This window comes from Haliotis cracherodii, unplaced genomic scaffold, assembly GCF_022045235.1.
Source record: "Haliotis cracherodii isolate W230 unplaced genomic scaffold, xgHalCrac1.p SCAF_33, whole genome shotgun sequence".
In the NCBI taxonomy this organism is placed as follows: Eukaryota; Metazoa; Mollusca; class Gastropoda; order Lepetellida; family Haliotidae; genus Haliotis; species Haliotis cracherodii.
Window position 1 is genome coordinate 2,491,624 of NW_027266290.1, and position 15,912 is coordinate 2,507,535.

General features: G+C 40.8%; 1 protein-coding gene across 1 annotated transcript in view; it reads left to right on the top strand.

The window, feature by feature from the left end:
• LOC139477433 (breakpoint cluster region protein-like) overlaps positions 1-15,912 on the top strand; it is a 93,650-nt gene that overhangs the window by 10,870 nt on the left and 66,868 nt on the right. The window contains exon 2 of the mRNA XM_071260002.1: positions 7,454-9,512. Coding sequence (XP_071116103.1) covers positions 7,637-9,512 — 1,876 coding nt within the window. The 5' untranslated portion in view covers positions 7,454-7,636. The remainder of the gene's footprint in view (positions 1-7,453; positions 9,513-15,912) is intronic.

The window sequence follows — 15,912 nt, forward strand, 5'->3', positions numbered from 1 at the left end:
GAGGAAGTACCAACACTATTTGAGTAAATTCTCCAAACATTAAATTTAAGAAGTAAGTGATACACACTTTTCAAATTCTTGACAAAATTAATTTCTCTGTAAACTTCACGACTACGTGCCCATTGACGGAGGATATAACAGCGACTTGGTTCCGTCTCTCAGTCAATCATTGCACACGTGACGTCACGCTGGTGGGACTTTTATGATGTTGAAACTTCCTTAGCAAATACCACTGTCATGGTGTGTACGTGACCTGACAAGTATAATTTCATTAAAGATTTACTATCTATGCGAACCGTGAAGATCCGGGTTAGAATTGATCTTCAGCAGTCCGTGCTTTTTAGAGGCGATTTAAGGTTGGTCGGGTTGGTCAGGTTCGCTGTCTTGGTTGATGCATGTCATCGTTTCCCAATTGCGTAGAACGATGCGCATAATGTTCTGGTCCAGACTCGATTATTTACAGACCGCCGTCATATAGCTGGAATATTGCTGAGTGCGGTGTTAAACAACAAACAAACAAAACTTTCTATGTTGTATAATGAGAATGCTGTATGAAAGGGACATTTGTCAATCTCATTAAAATCAGATCTGAGTTCTCGCTGCCGCTAAACGTGACCCGTAATGGGATGTCCTCAGATCTTTGTTTAGCGATAGCGAGAACTAAGATCTGATTTTAATGAGATTGGTACATTCGAAGAAAGGTATAACAGCATATGCAAGTCCATTTATTATGTACAGTCAAGTCCCGTTAATCCGACATGATAGGTTGCATATGATTATGTCGGATTAACGAGTGTCGGATTAACGAGATGTAACTGTATTTAGAGGTGAACTACTGTATTTTTCTGAAATTGTGACACTTTACTCATTTTGAAGGAACAACTTTCAGTCTGCCTGATTGCCGCTATGGTTTGAAGAATCAGTAAGACGATACACAATAAATAGAACATTCTACTTGATATGATTATCTCATCCCGTGACCTGAAAGAGTCATGAAAATATCAATGTTGTCGGGTCACTCGGTGAGATAAACACGTTATAAGACATGAAAAGACAAACATCCTAAATTTATTACATTCACAAATTATATCTACGGTTATAACGAACTAAAATTAGTGGTCCATTTGAGTTCGTTATAACCGTAGTTTACTGTATTTAAATAGAACAATATATTTGGTTATCCTTATAAACATTGAGTAGTATATTTCACTGCACCGTGCCTCTACACACCCAGATTGTATACACGCAAACCCTGGTATACTGGACAGTATTGTTCACAGCGACATCATCTGACTTACGAAACATGAGTGTGAAGAAATATCCTTGTGCATAGAGAGTGAGTGAGTGAGTTGGGTTTAATGCCGCGTTGAACAGTATTTCAGTCATATCTAGGGATGTCAGTTTGATGTTGGAGGAAAGCGTAAGTGATGCATGTCTAGGACGTTTACCACTTTGGTGAAACCAACGAGCACGGGTATGGTGCTGTCAAACCTGCACGGAATCATAATCAGTGCTCACCTCTGTGTGTATGGAGTTGCCAGCAATAATCGTCCTTAATAGGTGGGTGTCTGGATTAACGTCGTCCGGACTAGCATGGTTTTCTTGTATTCAGCCATTCCGTCAACCACCATCCTCGATTATCTAGAGAATTATATCTGCATTCTATTTTGATTATACCCTTGACCAATAGTCAACATTGCTTCCTTTTGGACAGACAGACAGACAGACAGACAGAAAGATGTTTGTTACAGTCTCACCCTAATCCATTACAAGACTGTTACATAATAAAATACATGTATGGCCACTACGTACGGAGTTTAGAGAGACTCTCCTGAAATGTATTCACATATTTAGCATATATAATAACAACAGCAGTTGACTAGCAGCTGTATAAAACAATATTCCTTTTTTGTAAAATGCCATTGAGGGTTTGGCAGTAAGAAGACATAAAATGCTTTCTGACAAAATATAGGCTATTTTCTATACATCACACAGGTTGACAAAATATAGGCTATTTTCTATACATCACACAGGTTGACAAAATATAGGCTATTTTCTATACATCACACAGCTTGACAAAATATAGGCTATTTTCTATACATCACACAGGTTGACAAAATATAGGCTATTTTCTATACATCACACAGCTTGACAAAATAGAGTCTATTTTCTATACATCACACAGGTTGACAAAATAGAGTCTATTTTCTATACATCACACAGGTTGACAAAATAGAGTCTATTTTCTGTACATCACACAGGTTGACAAAATAGAGTCTATTTTCTATACATCACAGGTTGACAAAATATAGTCTATTTTCTATACATCACACAGGTTGACAAAATATAGTCTATTTTCTATACATCACACAGGTTGACAAAATATAGTCTATTTTCTATACATCACACAGGTTGACAAAATATAGTCTATTTTCTATACATCACACAGGTTGACAAAATATAGTCTATTTTCTATACATCACACAGGTTGACAAAATATAGTCTATTTTCTATACATCACACAGGTTGACAAAATATAGGCTATTTTCTATACATCACACAGATTGACAAAATATAGGCTATTTTCTATACATCACACAGGTTGACAAAATATAGGCTATTTTCTATACATCACACAGGTTGACAAAATATAGGCTATTTTCTATACATCACACAGGTTGACAAAATATAGGCTATTTTCTATACATCACACAGGTTGACAAAATATAGTCTATTTTCTATACATCACACAGATTGACAAAATATAGGCTATTTTCTATACATCACACAGATTGACAGAATATAGTCTATTTTCTATACATCACACAGGTTGACAAAATTTGAGTTTAACTTGTGGAACTTGTTACAGGGACTGCGTCGGTCGTTATCAAAAACAGGGCAATTGACATGACATTAAAATGACATGGCATTCATGTTCCACGACGTTAAGACACTGAAAACACTTCTTGTCTTCTAAAGGCAAGTTAACATACAGTCCTAATGCAATTTGGATGGGAGAGGTTCCACGTGTAAATTAAGCCAAAGCGCTTCTGTGGGCACGGGCAAAGGGCTGGGGACATACTGATAAATAATATAGTCCTGCTTAAAACGACAGCATACTCTGAGTTTATTACATCCCCTGTGCGATCGACCAACGGGGTGGGGAACTACATTTTTCTATTCAATTTTATCTGAATTATAAATCATTGGAAAGAACCCCCGACCGTCCGCTCTCCGGGCGGGCGCTCTACCACAAGACCACGGCTCGTGAAGATGTCTCAGACTCTGTGTGGTGCCATGGCGGGATGACATCAAGCCTTTTCCCTGCGCGGTCCGGGTCCCAGAGATAACCTTCTTATACTTATAAACGATACGTGGTACGTAACCTGGTATGCAAAACGTATCATGTTACCTGCATGGCCTACGAAACGTATCACGTTACTTGACCAACGACATGTGTCACGTTACATGGCATACGATATGTGTCACGTTACATGGTGTACGATATGTGTCACGTTACCTGATCAACGATATGTGTCACATTACCTGACCAACGATATGTGTCACGTTACATGGTGTACATGTGTCACGTTACATGGCGTACGATATGTGTCACGTTACATGGCGTACGATACGTATCCCGTTACCTGCCCTACGATACCTATCACGTTACCTGCCCTACGATACGTATCCCGTTACCTGCCCTACGATACGTATCATGTTACCTGCCCTAGGATTACCTATCACGTTACCTGGCCTACGATACCTATCACGTTACCTGGCGTACGATACGTATCCTGTTACCTGACCTACGATACGCACCACGTTACCTGGCCTACGATACCTATCACGTTACCTGCCCTACGATACCTATCACGTTACCTGGCCTACGATACGGATCATGTTACCTGACCTACCATACATATCATGTTACCTGGCCTACGATACCTATCACGTTACCTGCCCTACGATACCTATCACGTTACCTGGCCTACGATACGGATCATGTTACCTGACCTACCATACGTATCACGTTACCTGACCTACGATACGTATCACGTTACCTGCCCTACGATACCTATCACGTTACCTGGCCTATCATACATATCATGTTACCTGACCTACCATACGTATCATGTTACCTGGCCTATGATACATATCATGTTACCTGGCCTACGATACATATCATGTTACCTGACCTACAATACGTATCACGTTACCTACTCTACGATACGTATCACGTCACCAGGCCAACAATATGTATCACGTCACCTGACCAACGATACGTATCACGTTACCTGGCCTATGATACGTATCACATTACCTGGCCTACGATACATATCACGTTACCTGGCCTACGATACGTACCATGTTACCTGGTCTACGATAGTATTTTGTTACCTGGCCTATGATACGTATCATATTACCTGGCCTATGGTACGTATCACGTTACCTGACTACGATACGTATATCGTTACCTACTCTACGATACGTGTCACGTTTCGTTACCTGGTCTACAATACGTATCACGTCACTTGAACCAAGATACGTATCGCGTTACCTACTCTACGATACGTATCCCGTTACCTGGTCTACAATACGTATCAAGTCACTTGACCTACGGTACGTATCACGTTACCTACTCTACGATACGTATCACGTCACCAGTCCTACCAATGATACGTATCACGTTACCTGCATGGCCTATGATGCGTATCACGTTACCTGGCCTATGATACGCATCATGTTACGTGGCCAATGATACGTATCACGTCATCTGACCTACGATACGTATCACGTTACCTGGCCTATGATACGTATCACGTTACCTGGCCTATGATACGTATCACGTTACCTGGCCTATGATACGTATCACGTTACCTTGCCGATGATACGTATCACGTTACCTTGCCTATGATACGTATCATGTAACCTGGCCTAGGATACGTATCACGTTACCTGGCCTATGATACGTATCACGTTACCTGGCCTTTGATACGTATCACGTTACATGGTCTATGATACGTATCACGTCAACTGGCCTATGATACGTATCACGCCACCTGGCCTATGATACGTATCACGTCACCTGGCCTATGAAACGTATCACGTCACCTGGCCTATGATACGTATCACGTCACCTGGCCTATGATACGTATCACATCACCTGGCCTATGATACGTATCTCGTTGCCAGGCCTGTCTACATACGTATCCTGGGGTAGAATAGGTCTTCAGCAACCCATACTTGCCGTAGAAGGCGACTATGCTTGTCGTAAAAGGCGACTAACGGATCCATCGTCGCCTCTTACGGCAAACGTTGCCGAGGCTGTGTTACGGACCTATCCTAACCAGGGCCCACTTGTACAAAGCGATCTTAGCGCTAAGACTATAGTAAGCCTATGTTAAAGTATGGGAGTTACGATCATCTTAACGCTAAGATCGCTTTGTGCAAGTGGGCCCAGGATGTGTTAATCAGTTGTGAGTTCGATGGTGGGACATTATCACATGCATGACCTTGGGTCGTAAGGGTCGAGGTCGGGACGACTTTTATCTCCGTGACTAAAACAACAGACTGTGATGGAAGATGAAGCCCACTTTTTAATTGACTGCTACTTCTATTCTGACCTACGTTACAAACTTTCTGGTACAGAAATTCGTTATTCGACACTGTTTTGTGTTATAATATCATCAATTGGGAAGCGCAAAGACATTAATGTTTAAAGAAACCACGTTCGTGACTTTTTTAATAAAAGATTATAGAAATATGGGTTATGGGTTACAAATAGCAACGTCATAGAACATAATATAGGATGACTTCACAAACAAGAGACCCGTGAAGAGTCCGGGGTAGAATAGGTCTTCACCAACCCATACTTGCCGTGAAAGGCTACTATGCTTGTCGTAAAAGGCGACTAACGGGATCGGGTGGTCAGGCTCACTGACTTGGTTGATGCATGCCATCGATTCCAATTGCGTGGATCGATGCTCATGATGTCAATCACTTGATTGTCTGGTCCAGACTCGATTATTTACAGACCGCCGTCATATAGCTGTTATATTGCTGAGTGCGCCGTTAAACAACAAACAAACAAACAAACATTGTGCCCCGACGGCGTTGGGTGTTCATAATATCACCGGCTTGTCTGTCTCAGGCCGCTGTTCTATTATCAAACATTTATATACCGCACTTATCCAGATACTAGTATCTGCTCAAATGCGGTTTTTAATTTTTCCCGACCAGTGGGTCCGTTTCCATTCCAGTTATAATTCTCGACTCCCTGGGGAGTATACAACCCAAGCTGCCTACGGGCGCTAGAGGCTTTTTAAATCCACCTCACATATCGGGTACCCATTCCCTGCTGGGTGAGCAGAGGCGCATGTGAACGAAGTCACTTGCCCAGGGTGACATCACACGTTTTGACACTTGTGTTTCGAGGTTAGACATGGGTGGATGACGATGACCGGTTCCCACCTCGACTGTGGATATAGCATGCGACACGAGGGCCCGGCCCGTACAAACAACAACCTAGAAGGTTTCCACTCCAGAATCGGCAAGTCCCTCCAGCACAAGCATCCAAACATCTTCAGATTTATCGAACTGATCCAGGGGGTAGAAATTTCGGAGAGAGCGAAACTAGCGCAGATTCAATTTGGAGCAGCACCGCCACCCAGGAAGGTTGTCTACAGAGAGAAAGAACAGCTTCGTCGCCGTGAAAAGACACCCCTTCAGTACCTGGATGCAGTTGGTCATCTGATGATAAACAAGTGAAAATGACTGATAATCATAAATGACAATAAAATAACATTTGAATAAAAAATTGTGAACTCTACCTAGCATTCTTTCTTGTTACATGGGTGATACTATTTTACTTAAGGGTACAGGGTACTAAATACTGATGCAACCAACCATAACGAGTGTTGTTTTAACGGGTCTGCGTTTTGGCAGGTCTACGTTTTGGGAGGATACCTGTGTTTCGGGTGTATGTACGTATTTGTGTTAGTCGCCTTTTACAAATAATGTTGCCTTTTACGGCAAGCATGGGTTGCTGAGGACCTATTCTACCCAGGATCTTCACGGGTGACATATCATGATAATGAAAGCGTCGATGGGTGATAATCGGCGCTTTGGATTAGCGTTCGATAGCTATCTGTATAAAGTTCGATTAGTCAGTGGTTGTCCTGTAATTCAGTCTTTTTCAAACACTTTCGTAACATTTTGCGTTCGTTAAAAAAACTTTTATGTCCCCCATATACTTTTGACGAGAAACCTAAGTGGTTAAATATTGTATATTCGTGACATGCCTCTGACATGTATTTAAAATATGATCTAACGCATCGTGTTTCAAAGCAATTGTATTACTAATGGGCAGTATCCAATCCAGTCATCGTCACGATGTCTTCTGTAAACAACTGTGACATTCAATAACGTTATCGCTCTTTTCTATTTTTAGAGGGAACCCCTTGCTTCACGTGATAAATATAGTTGGGAGACACCCTTGTGACGTCATCCACGCCCATGTTTGGATCGATCACCCACCTCAGGCGAAAAGTTGTGAATTTTTTATCAGAGGGCGGCGTTAGCATCTAGCGAAACCGCTAGAGGAAAACTTATACGCCCATTCATTCGTTATTGAATGGAAAACCCGGAACCTATCGAGGCAAAATGGCGAGAGCAGTTTGCGGATGCACCAATACCAAGCGTGCTCGCCGGCCGTGACGAACACGATACATCATCAAGGGACTTGCGTCTCTTTCTACAGGTGACAAGAGACAAAATAACTCAACTCAGGGTAGAGTTAGAACAGCAGGAATTTATTCAGAAGACTTTGGAGGCTGATCTGAAAGAGCGAGAAGAGAAAGAAAAATGTGAAAAGGACGACAAGTTCATAAATGATTATGTTTACAGTTTTGTCGGCAAAGACAAAAGGTGCGGTTATCCACCATTTTCTTACGACCCGGAATTGGTTGATGCAAGGCGTGACAGTGATTGTGTGACGCGAAGCGGGAAGAATGACCAGTCACCTGAACGAACAGTGAATGGGAGTGGCAAGTTAAGGACGAGCGATTCATTTCTGCGAAACTATCAACAGAGAAAGCACATTTCGTGGTCGCATTCAAGGGGGGACAACTCTGTCGCGACTCGAGCACCTGTCCCTATTTACCACTCGAAAATAACAGTCATCGATTCAGACACGGACTCGGACTATGGCAAAGTATGGGTGGTCCCGTTACGATCAAAACATGAAGTAACCACGAGGTATTCAACAGGTATGTTGCCTGCTTCAAATGTAAGTTGCAGCTTGTCACCGAAGCAGCCCCCTCCTGTTCCGAGAAAACCCAGCAAACCGCAACCTGCACCGCGTCTCAGTTTACATAGAAGTAGCTCGTCTGATTTGTCACTGCTGGGCACCTTTCAGACAGAGGCTGATCAACAATTTAGTTCTCTTCCACGTAATACAGCTTTGAATACTAACACAATGGCTACATGTATGACGGACAATGGTCTACCTGGCTCTACTGAAAACACTGGTCAAAATGATGTCAGCGAAAACGCATCCCATGCAAACAGCGACGAGGGGTGTGCCAAACGTTTGTCGAGTAAACACTCTACAGGACTTGAATACACAAACAGCAAGTCCGTTATCACAGAGAGACAGTGTGACAGTTTACCAGTACGCCTGAGCACAGGTGAGAGGCCAGGGATTCAGGACCTTTGTGCATCGAGTTTAGTCAGTGCCGTTAACATAAGCAACTCTTTAACTCATCTCGATCAGGTCTCATGCCAGGAAACTGAAACTCCCTGTCGTCAGACATTAGATGATACAAACATGAAGAAACTGTATCGTACAAAGAGCGACAGAAAGCATCTTGACACAGGTGATGGAGCAAAGTTTGATCAGATAGAAGGAACATATCGGAAACTAAACGATGAATGTACTTATCGGAAACTTGAGGATGAAGGTACCTATCGGAAACTTGAGGATGAAGGTACCTATCGGAAACTTGAGGAAGAATATTCAACAGTGTCGATCAAAACTGAGGATTGTGGGGTTGTCGATGTTGCTATGCGGAATAAACCAGAGAAAATAAAACCTGACAGCATTTTGTCAGATTCGGAACAACATAAATCTCATAGTAGTGCTCAGAGTTATGAGAATTGGACAATTGATCGTTGTCTTACGAGACAAGATGATTCGAATGACAGCGATGGAAGTGATCATCTGTATGACAATATGGTGTTTGGGGAGGTTTCTCCTGCGTCAACGTTACAGAAACAGCCTTACAAAGGTAGTAAAGACTCGGGATTGTGTGATGACTTGTCGACCAACGAGTCCTCGCCGTCGGTGTCTGACAGCGTGAGTGTCACGACGGAGGAAAGTGCTGTAGATGGTGGTGCAGACAGTTCTGCCAAACCTGCAACATCGGACGAGTCCGACGACGGAGATAACGGAGAATGTGTGGATGTACAATCAGACTCCAGTGACGATGACAAGAATGCTGACAACATCTGTAAGTAATATGTCTTCTATATTCTTATCATTAACTTTATTCCATGTAATTTAATAAGACAATTAGTTGAAATACAGAGCAGGAGGCTGGTGCATCTCAAAATGTCCCCAGGCCACAGGTACTGGTGACTATGAACTATGGCATGCTATGGTGTCAAAAATGTATAAGGTCTCCAATGTCACACTGTTCAGATATACATAAGTATCTTGGCATGGTACATTTGTATCTATTTGTATCTATGTCCTTGAGCCTAAACATAAAAAAATATTGCTGTGTCACTCATTTATTCCTCAAGGTCAAGCTGGTCAATATCAAGAAAATTACAAATAAGTCAATTCATAGAAATCCTACTGAAAAGGGATCAAGTTCCATTTGTCATTTAATGAAAGGAGTTACAAAGGAATATTCAGGTCAAAACTAAAAACTAGGTTGGATTTGCATCTGTGACTTGTTATGATGGAGTCACAACATTTTTTGTTATTCTTTCTCAGAAACACAGCAAAAATTGATTCTTTTGTTCCCCATCACTGCCCATGTTCACCGTCGTGCCGTGGCCGATCATGGTTACAAAAATATTGTCGACAAAAGTCAAAACATTTCCACATCACCATTCTCACACAAGGAAATATTTTATGTACCTAATGAGTGAATCAGATTTCTTTTCAAAAGAGTTGATTAGAATTATAATAAAAACACCCTGTAATTTTGAAAATTTAATAAGTTTGACTTCAAATGAGTTGAAATATGAATATTAAATATCATGCTGATACCATTCTCCCCACACCAGGCATAAAATAATTGAATGAGTTTTGTTGATTGCATTTTGTGCTGTGCAAATATCTGTTGATTATCGCTAGCCATGTGTTAACAGGGAGGTTCTCCCATAACGCAGCAACAAAGATTTGTCCCATTTACAGGTGCAGACACTATGCATTAGACCTAACTAGTGCACAGCACATTACAGACTTGTGGTTTATGGAACAGTGTGGGAGAAAAGTAGTCCATGATCTTCTGACTAGGATCTGATGGGCCTAACCCAGATGAACCAACCCTCCACTACCAGTAGCGTATCAATTTCAGTGTACGTCAGTAAGACTGCATTTGAAAAGTCACCAGTTCAAATTTCAAAATTATGCAATTTTCATTCAAATGCTAAGTGCTTGTGCATGGAAAACAATCTGTTTCCAATTTATCATACTTATTTTGTTTGAAATACACATGAAATACAGGGGTACTGTTAACCACCATAAACACTTTCCTGGTGACAAAATATCAAATACCTTTAAAATCCATTTTGAGAAAACATTTTTGTAAACTAGAACATCAATTTTGTTATATGTGGTAAACTGCTTTGTGATTCATCTAAATAACTTCAAAAGAATCCAAGGTTTTGAATTTAAATATGTTATTTTTGAATTTCTTCCGGTCACACCACCCAGCAGGCAGGTTTTGAGCTGTGGTTGTTCTAGGTCAGGGAACAATAGGGAAATAGGTACTCCAGGCATGAATCATCACGGCAGCTCCTCTCAGCACACGTCCTTGTCATGGTGTGAAATCTTTGTAAAACATTTCAAGGCGGAAATCTAATTTAATGTTATCGATTTATTGTCATATCGATTTATCGTGATCTGTGTCTGATCTCCTCTATTGGCAACAGATGTTGTTTATTTTTATGTGAATATGTGGGCAGTTGTGAGCTAGGCTTATGACACAGTCGTATTGCCTGACAGGTAGTGAGTTGGGTTTAACGCTGCTTTTAACAGTTTTCCAGTTATATCAAGGCATGTCTACTTAATGTGGGGGAAAGCCCGAAGTGATGCTGTTCTGAGATGTTTGCCACTTCTGTGAAACCCACGAGCATGGGTATGGTGCTGAGAGACCTAGAAACATAATCGGGGCAAACTGGGATTCGAACCCACAATCATAGGTTTCTGGGGTGCCCAAGGGACGCAACTCCGCACAGCGACAACTGGGCCACCCATGCCCCCCCTATTGCTAGACAAATGGCACTAGGACATGTGTTAGAAATATTGTCATCTTTTGATAGGACATTTTGCAATATTATCACCATATTTGAATAAAACTCTTAGGACATTTTGGATGACAATCAGCCAATGTCAAAGAAAATGAATCATTCTGAAACATCAAACAGAGAGAACTTTCACTGAACTCGGACTTTGGACAGGTAGATAGTTTCACAGATTGTTTGCTTTGTGAAATGGAATAGCTGTGTTTAGAGTACACATAGTGTATGTTGTCAATCATGTACGCCATTAGTATGCCCACTCAGCGAGGCCAGTTGGAAAGCATCTTGTAATTATAATGGATCAGCTGGTTTTGAAATTATGGGACCCTGGACCTTGGGCCCTGTTCCACAAAGCGATTGTAGTGGTAAAATGATTGTAACTCCATACTTTAACATAAACTTACGACAGTCGTAGCAGTAAGTTGATCGTAACTCCTTCTTTAACATAAACTTTCAGCAGTTGTAGCGGTAAGTTGATCGTAACTTCTTCTTTAACATAAACTTACAGCTGTCGTAGTGTTAAGTTGATCACAACTCCATACTTAAACATAAACTTATAGCGGTCGTAGCGGTAAGTTGATCGTAACTCCTTCTTTAACATAAACTTACAGCAGACATAGTGTTAAGTTGATCACAACTCCATACTTTAACATAAACTTACGACAGTCGTAGCGGTAAGTTGATCGTAACTCCTTCTTTAACATAAACTTACGACAGTCGTATCACTAAGTTGATAGTAACTCCATACTTTAACATAAACTTACAGCCATCGTAGCCTAAGATAGCTTTGTGGAATGGAGACCTGGGGTCCTTTAGGTATATACGTATATTGCTTCTAATGTATATTAATCTAGGGACTTCTTGACCATGTAAAATGTTCAGATACAGTGACTTTATGGGTTGGACAAGGGCTCCTTGACATTCATGCTTCATTTTGAACATGCGATTGGTATTGCCTGCCTTATATAAAGTTATAAGGATATATCTGATATGGTCTTCTTTGAAAGTCATCCATTAGTTACCTTGGTTACTGACTTGATAAATAAGCATTGGCTCATTCTGTGTAAAAAGCTATTGAATTTACTTGCATGAAAAAGGCTCTTACGATCCATTATTCACAAGCAAATACCCGGTAGACCAAACGTTAATTTACTAGACTCAGACTTTTGGACTTGTGGCTAAAGTTGTTGTTGCCTATCAAGGACATGCATTGACATGATAGATTAGTATTGTCTATGATCTAGGATGTGGAGCTGTGTATGGTTACACAATGACAGTGATGGATGATAGAGACAACAGTGTTTTGTCTGCACCAGTATTAACTCTCCAGCTGCTTTCAACGCATGTATATGTCATGAGTATGGTCTCTGATTGGTCATGTTTGAGACCAATGATCTTCCCGAACTCCAACAGGATTAAACATTTTATAGGTTGAGTGACCCATTAACCAGGAATGCAAGTTAACTGGAAACATTTACTTGGTCGAATAGTGAATGAGTGAGAATGGTTTTACGCCACTTTTAGCAGTATTCCAGTAATATCACAGTGGCATTAGGGAACACCCGAAATGGGCTTCGTAAATATACCCATGGGAGAATCGAACGGGGTCTTTGGCATGATGAGCGAACGCTTTAACCATAAGGCTTTCCCACCGTTCCCCCCCCCCCGCCGAATAGTAATGACATATAAGGTCATGCCCTATAAAGCCCGAGATTCTTCTTGTCCTTCGGAGACAGTCTCCGTGGGCTAGTGGTAGAGCGTCCGCCCGGAGAGCGGAAGGTCCGGGGTTCGATCCCCGGTCGCGTCATACCAAAAGATGTTAAAAGATGGCTAAAGCAAGGACTGGTCGGCTCGGAGTCAGTATACTGTGTCTGAGTGGAGTATTCTCGTTCAACTGCGGCATGGTATCTCAGTGGGCTAGCACTATAAATCGGCATCAGTCTGGACTAGTACAAGCAGTCACATACACACGTGCATGCATGTCGCTATATAAGTGCAATAATTTGGGACGCGATGTTAGACCCAATTTCACCTTTAGGTCCCTGGCAATATGAATGAGTGAGTTAAAACTGAACTTTGCATCAGCATTTTTTTAGCCGTATGGCAACAAGAACAAGTTACAGAATTAGAAAGCATGTACTCAGTACATGAAAATTATTTTAAAAGCTTTCTGTTAAACATATTTCAGCACAGCAATAATATTTATGAATGTTTAGGACCTGGCAATATGAAGCACTGGTATATCATAAGATCATAAGTATTTTAAGGGTTAGTTATTGCTGCACATGAGAATTTAGCAGATGTATGTTATTATGCAAAAAGGAAAAGACACATAAAAATAAACATTGTGTGAATTGATGTAAGCTGCAACTTGAATTTCTTGTTCATTATGTGTGAGGCTTCCCTGATGCTTACGGCCCAGTTGTCAGTAGATGCCGTAACTCGCTATGCAGTTGCTTCCATTGGTACACCAGACACCTATGATTGTGGGTTCGAATCCCTGTCAACCCTGAATATGTTTCTAGGTTTGTCAGCACCATACCTGTGCTCATGGGTTTCACCAAAGTGGTAAACGTCTGAGACCTGCATCACTTCAGGCTTTCCTCCCACATTGGTGAGTGAGTATGGTTTTACGCCGCTTTTAGCAATATTCCAGCAATATCACGGCGGGGGACACCAGAAATCGGCTTCAAACATTGTACCCATTTCGGGAATCGAACCCGGGGCTTCGGCGTGACGAGTGGACGCTTTAACCACTGTGCTACACGACTGCCCCCCCCCCCTCCCACATTAAGCTGACAAGGTGTAATATAACTGGAATACTGTTAAAAGCGGTGTTACAACCAACTCACTCACTCCTATGGAAGCAACTTGTGTATGAACTTATGCACCCCTGTCATGCCTTGTGTGCCCCCCCCCCCCCCCCCCCCCTCCCTTTACAGCGCGAGGTATCAATTAATGGGTCAATATACATCATTATGAAATAAATTATGAATGACCAGTCCCTTACAATGTTCAAATTTATACCAAAAACATATTAGCAAAAAAAGAAGTGTCAGAAGACCAGTCCATAAACATTAACATAATAACATAAACATTAACATAATAACATAACCATTAGCATAAATAACATTAACATTAACATGATAACATAAACATTAGCATAATAACATAAACATTAACATTATAACATAAACATTAACATAATAACATAAACATTAGCATAATAACATAAACATTAACATAACATAAACATGATAAACATTAGCATAATAACATAAACATTAACATGATAACATAAGCATTAGCATGATAACATAAACATTATCATGATAACAACATTATCATGATAACATAAACATTAACATGATAACATAAACATTAGCATGATAACATAAACATTAGCATGATAACATGATGATGAACGTGGTGTCACTGGGGTGCATACTTTTTTAACTTGGCAAAGCTTAAGTTCACTGTTATTAATCTGACCAGCACTTAACATGCATACCAGTGAACACCAGTAATATTAATCCCATATACTTACTCGTAGGCCTAGTTCAACATGAATATTTCATGTCCTTTGTTTAAAACCAAGCGCTGATCGTTACTTTCTATTATTCATGTGTATGTTTTCAGAGTCTATATTTCACTAAAGGTCATGCTATAAATGTATGCTGGAATGGAATCAGAACTTGCAATGGTAAAATGTCAAGTGGTAGAAATCAATTTTCATTTTCGTCGTAAAAATGATCTTCTTCAGAGTTGCCATGTACCTAATGGTGAAATGTCAGTTGACAGGCTATATATACACAGTAGCAGACATCTGCTTCCCTATGTTTCATATCATAACAGACAGCAAGATAGCCAATTGCCACCACTCGTTTAGCCTGTCTCAGTTCCTGAACCACATTATTTTCCTTTCTTAATAGTGTAGCCCTAAATGAAGCAAGTCTAGATTTTCCTCAGGTCAATCTTGCATCTCACTGAGGCTCCCTTTCAATTTAAATATATATTTAGTATTATATATTTTCAGAGACTAGGCGTTTGTCTACCACCTTTTAGGAACCCGGAAGGCTGGGACAATTATCTGTTTTTTTGTAGGACAGCCTCAATAAAGTTGTTGTCTGGTTTATTCTTCAGTCTGGTAACTCATCTTCGGTCAGCAATCTAATCACCTGGCTATCAGCTGATTTGGTTACAGTTACACAACTTCCGTTATTATTCTCTAACAAACAAAACCTGATAACCTGTTGTTAGTAACCTTTGTTTGCCTCTCCCAGATAATGTATAATCATGAATATGGTTAAGTAAAAGGCGTTTCCCTGTTTGCTGGTGGAGATTCTTGTCTGAGGATGTGATCTGGATAACTAC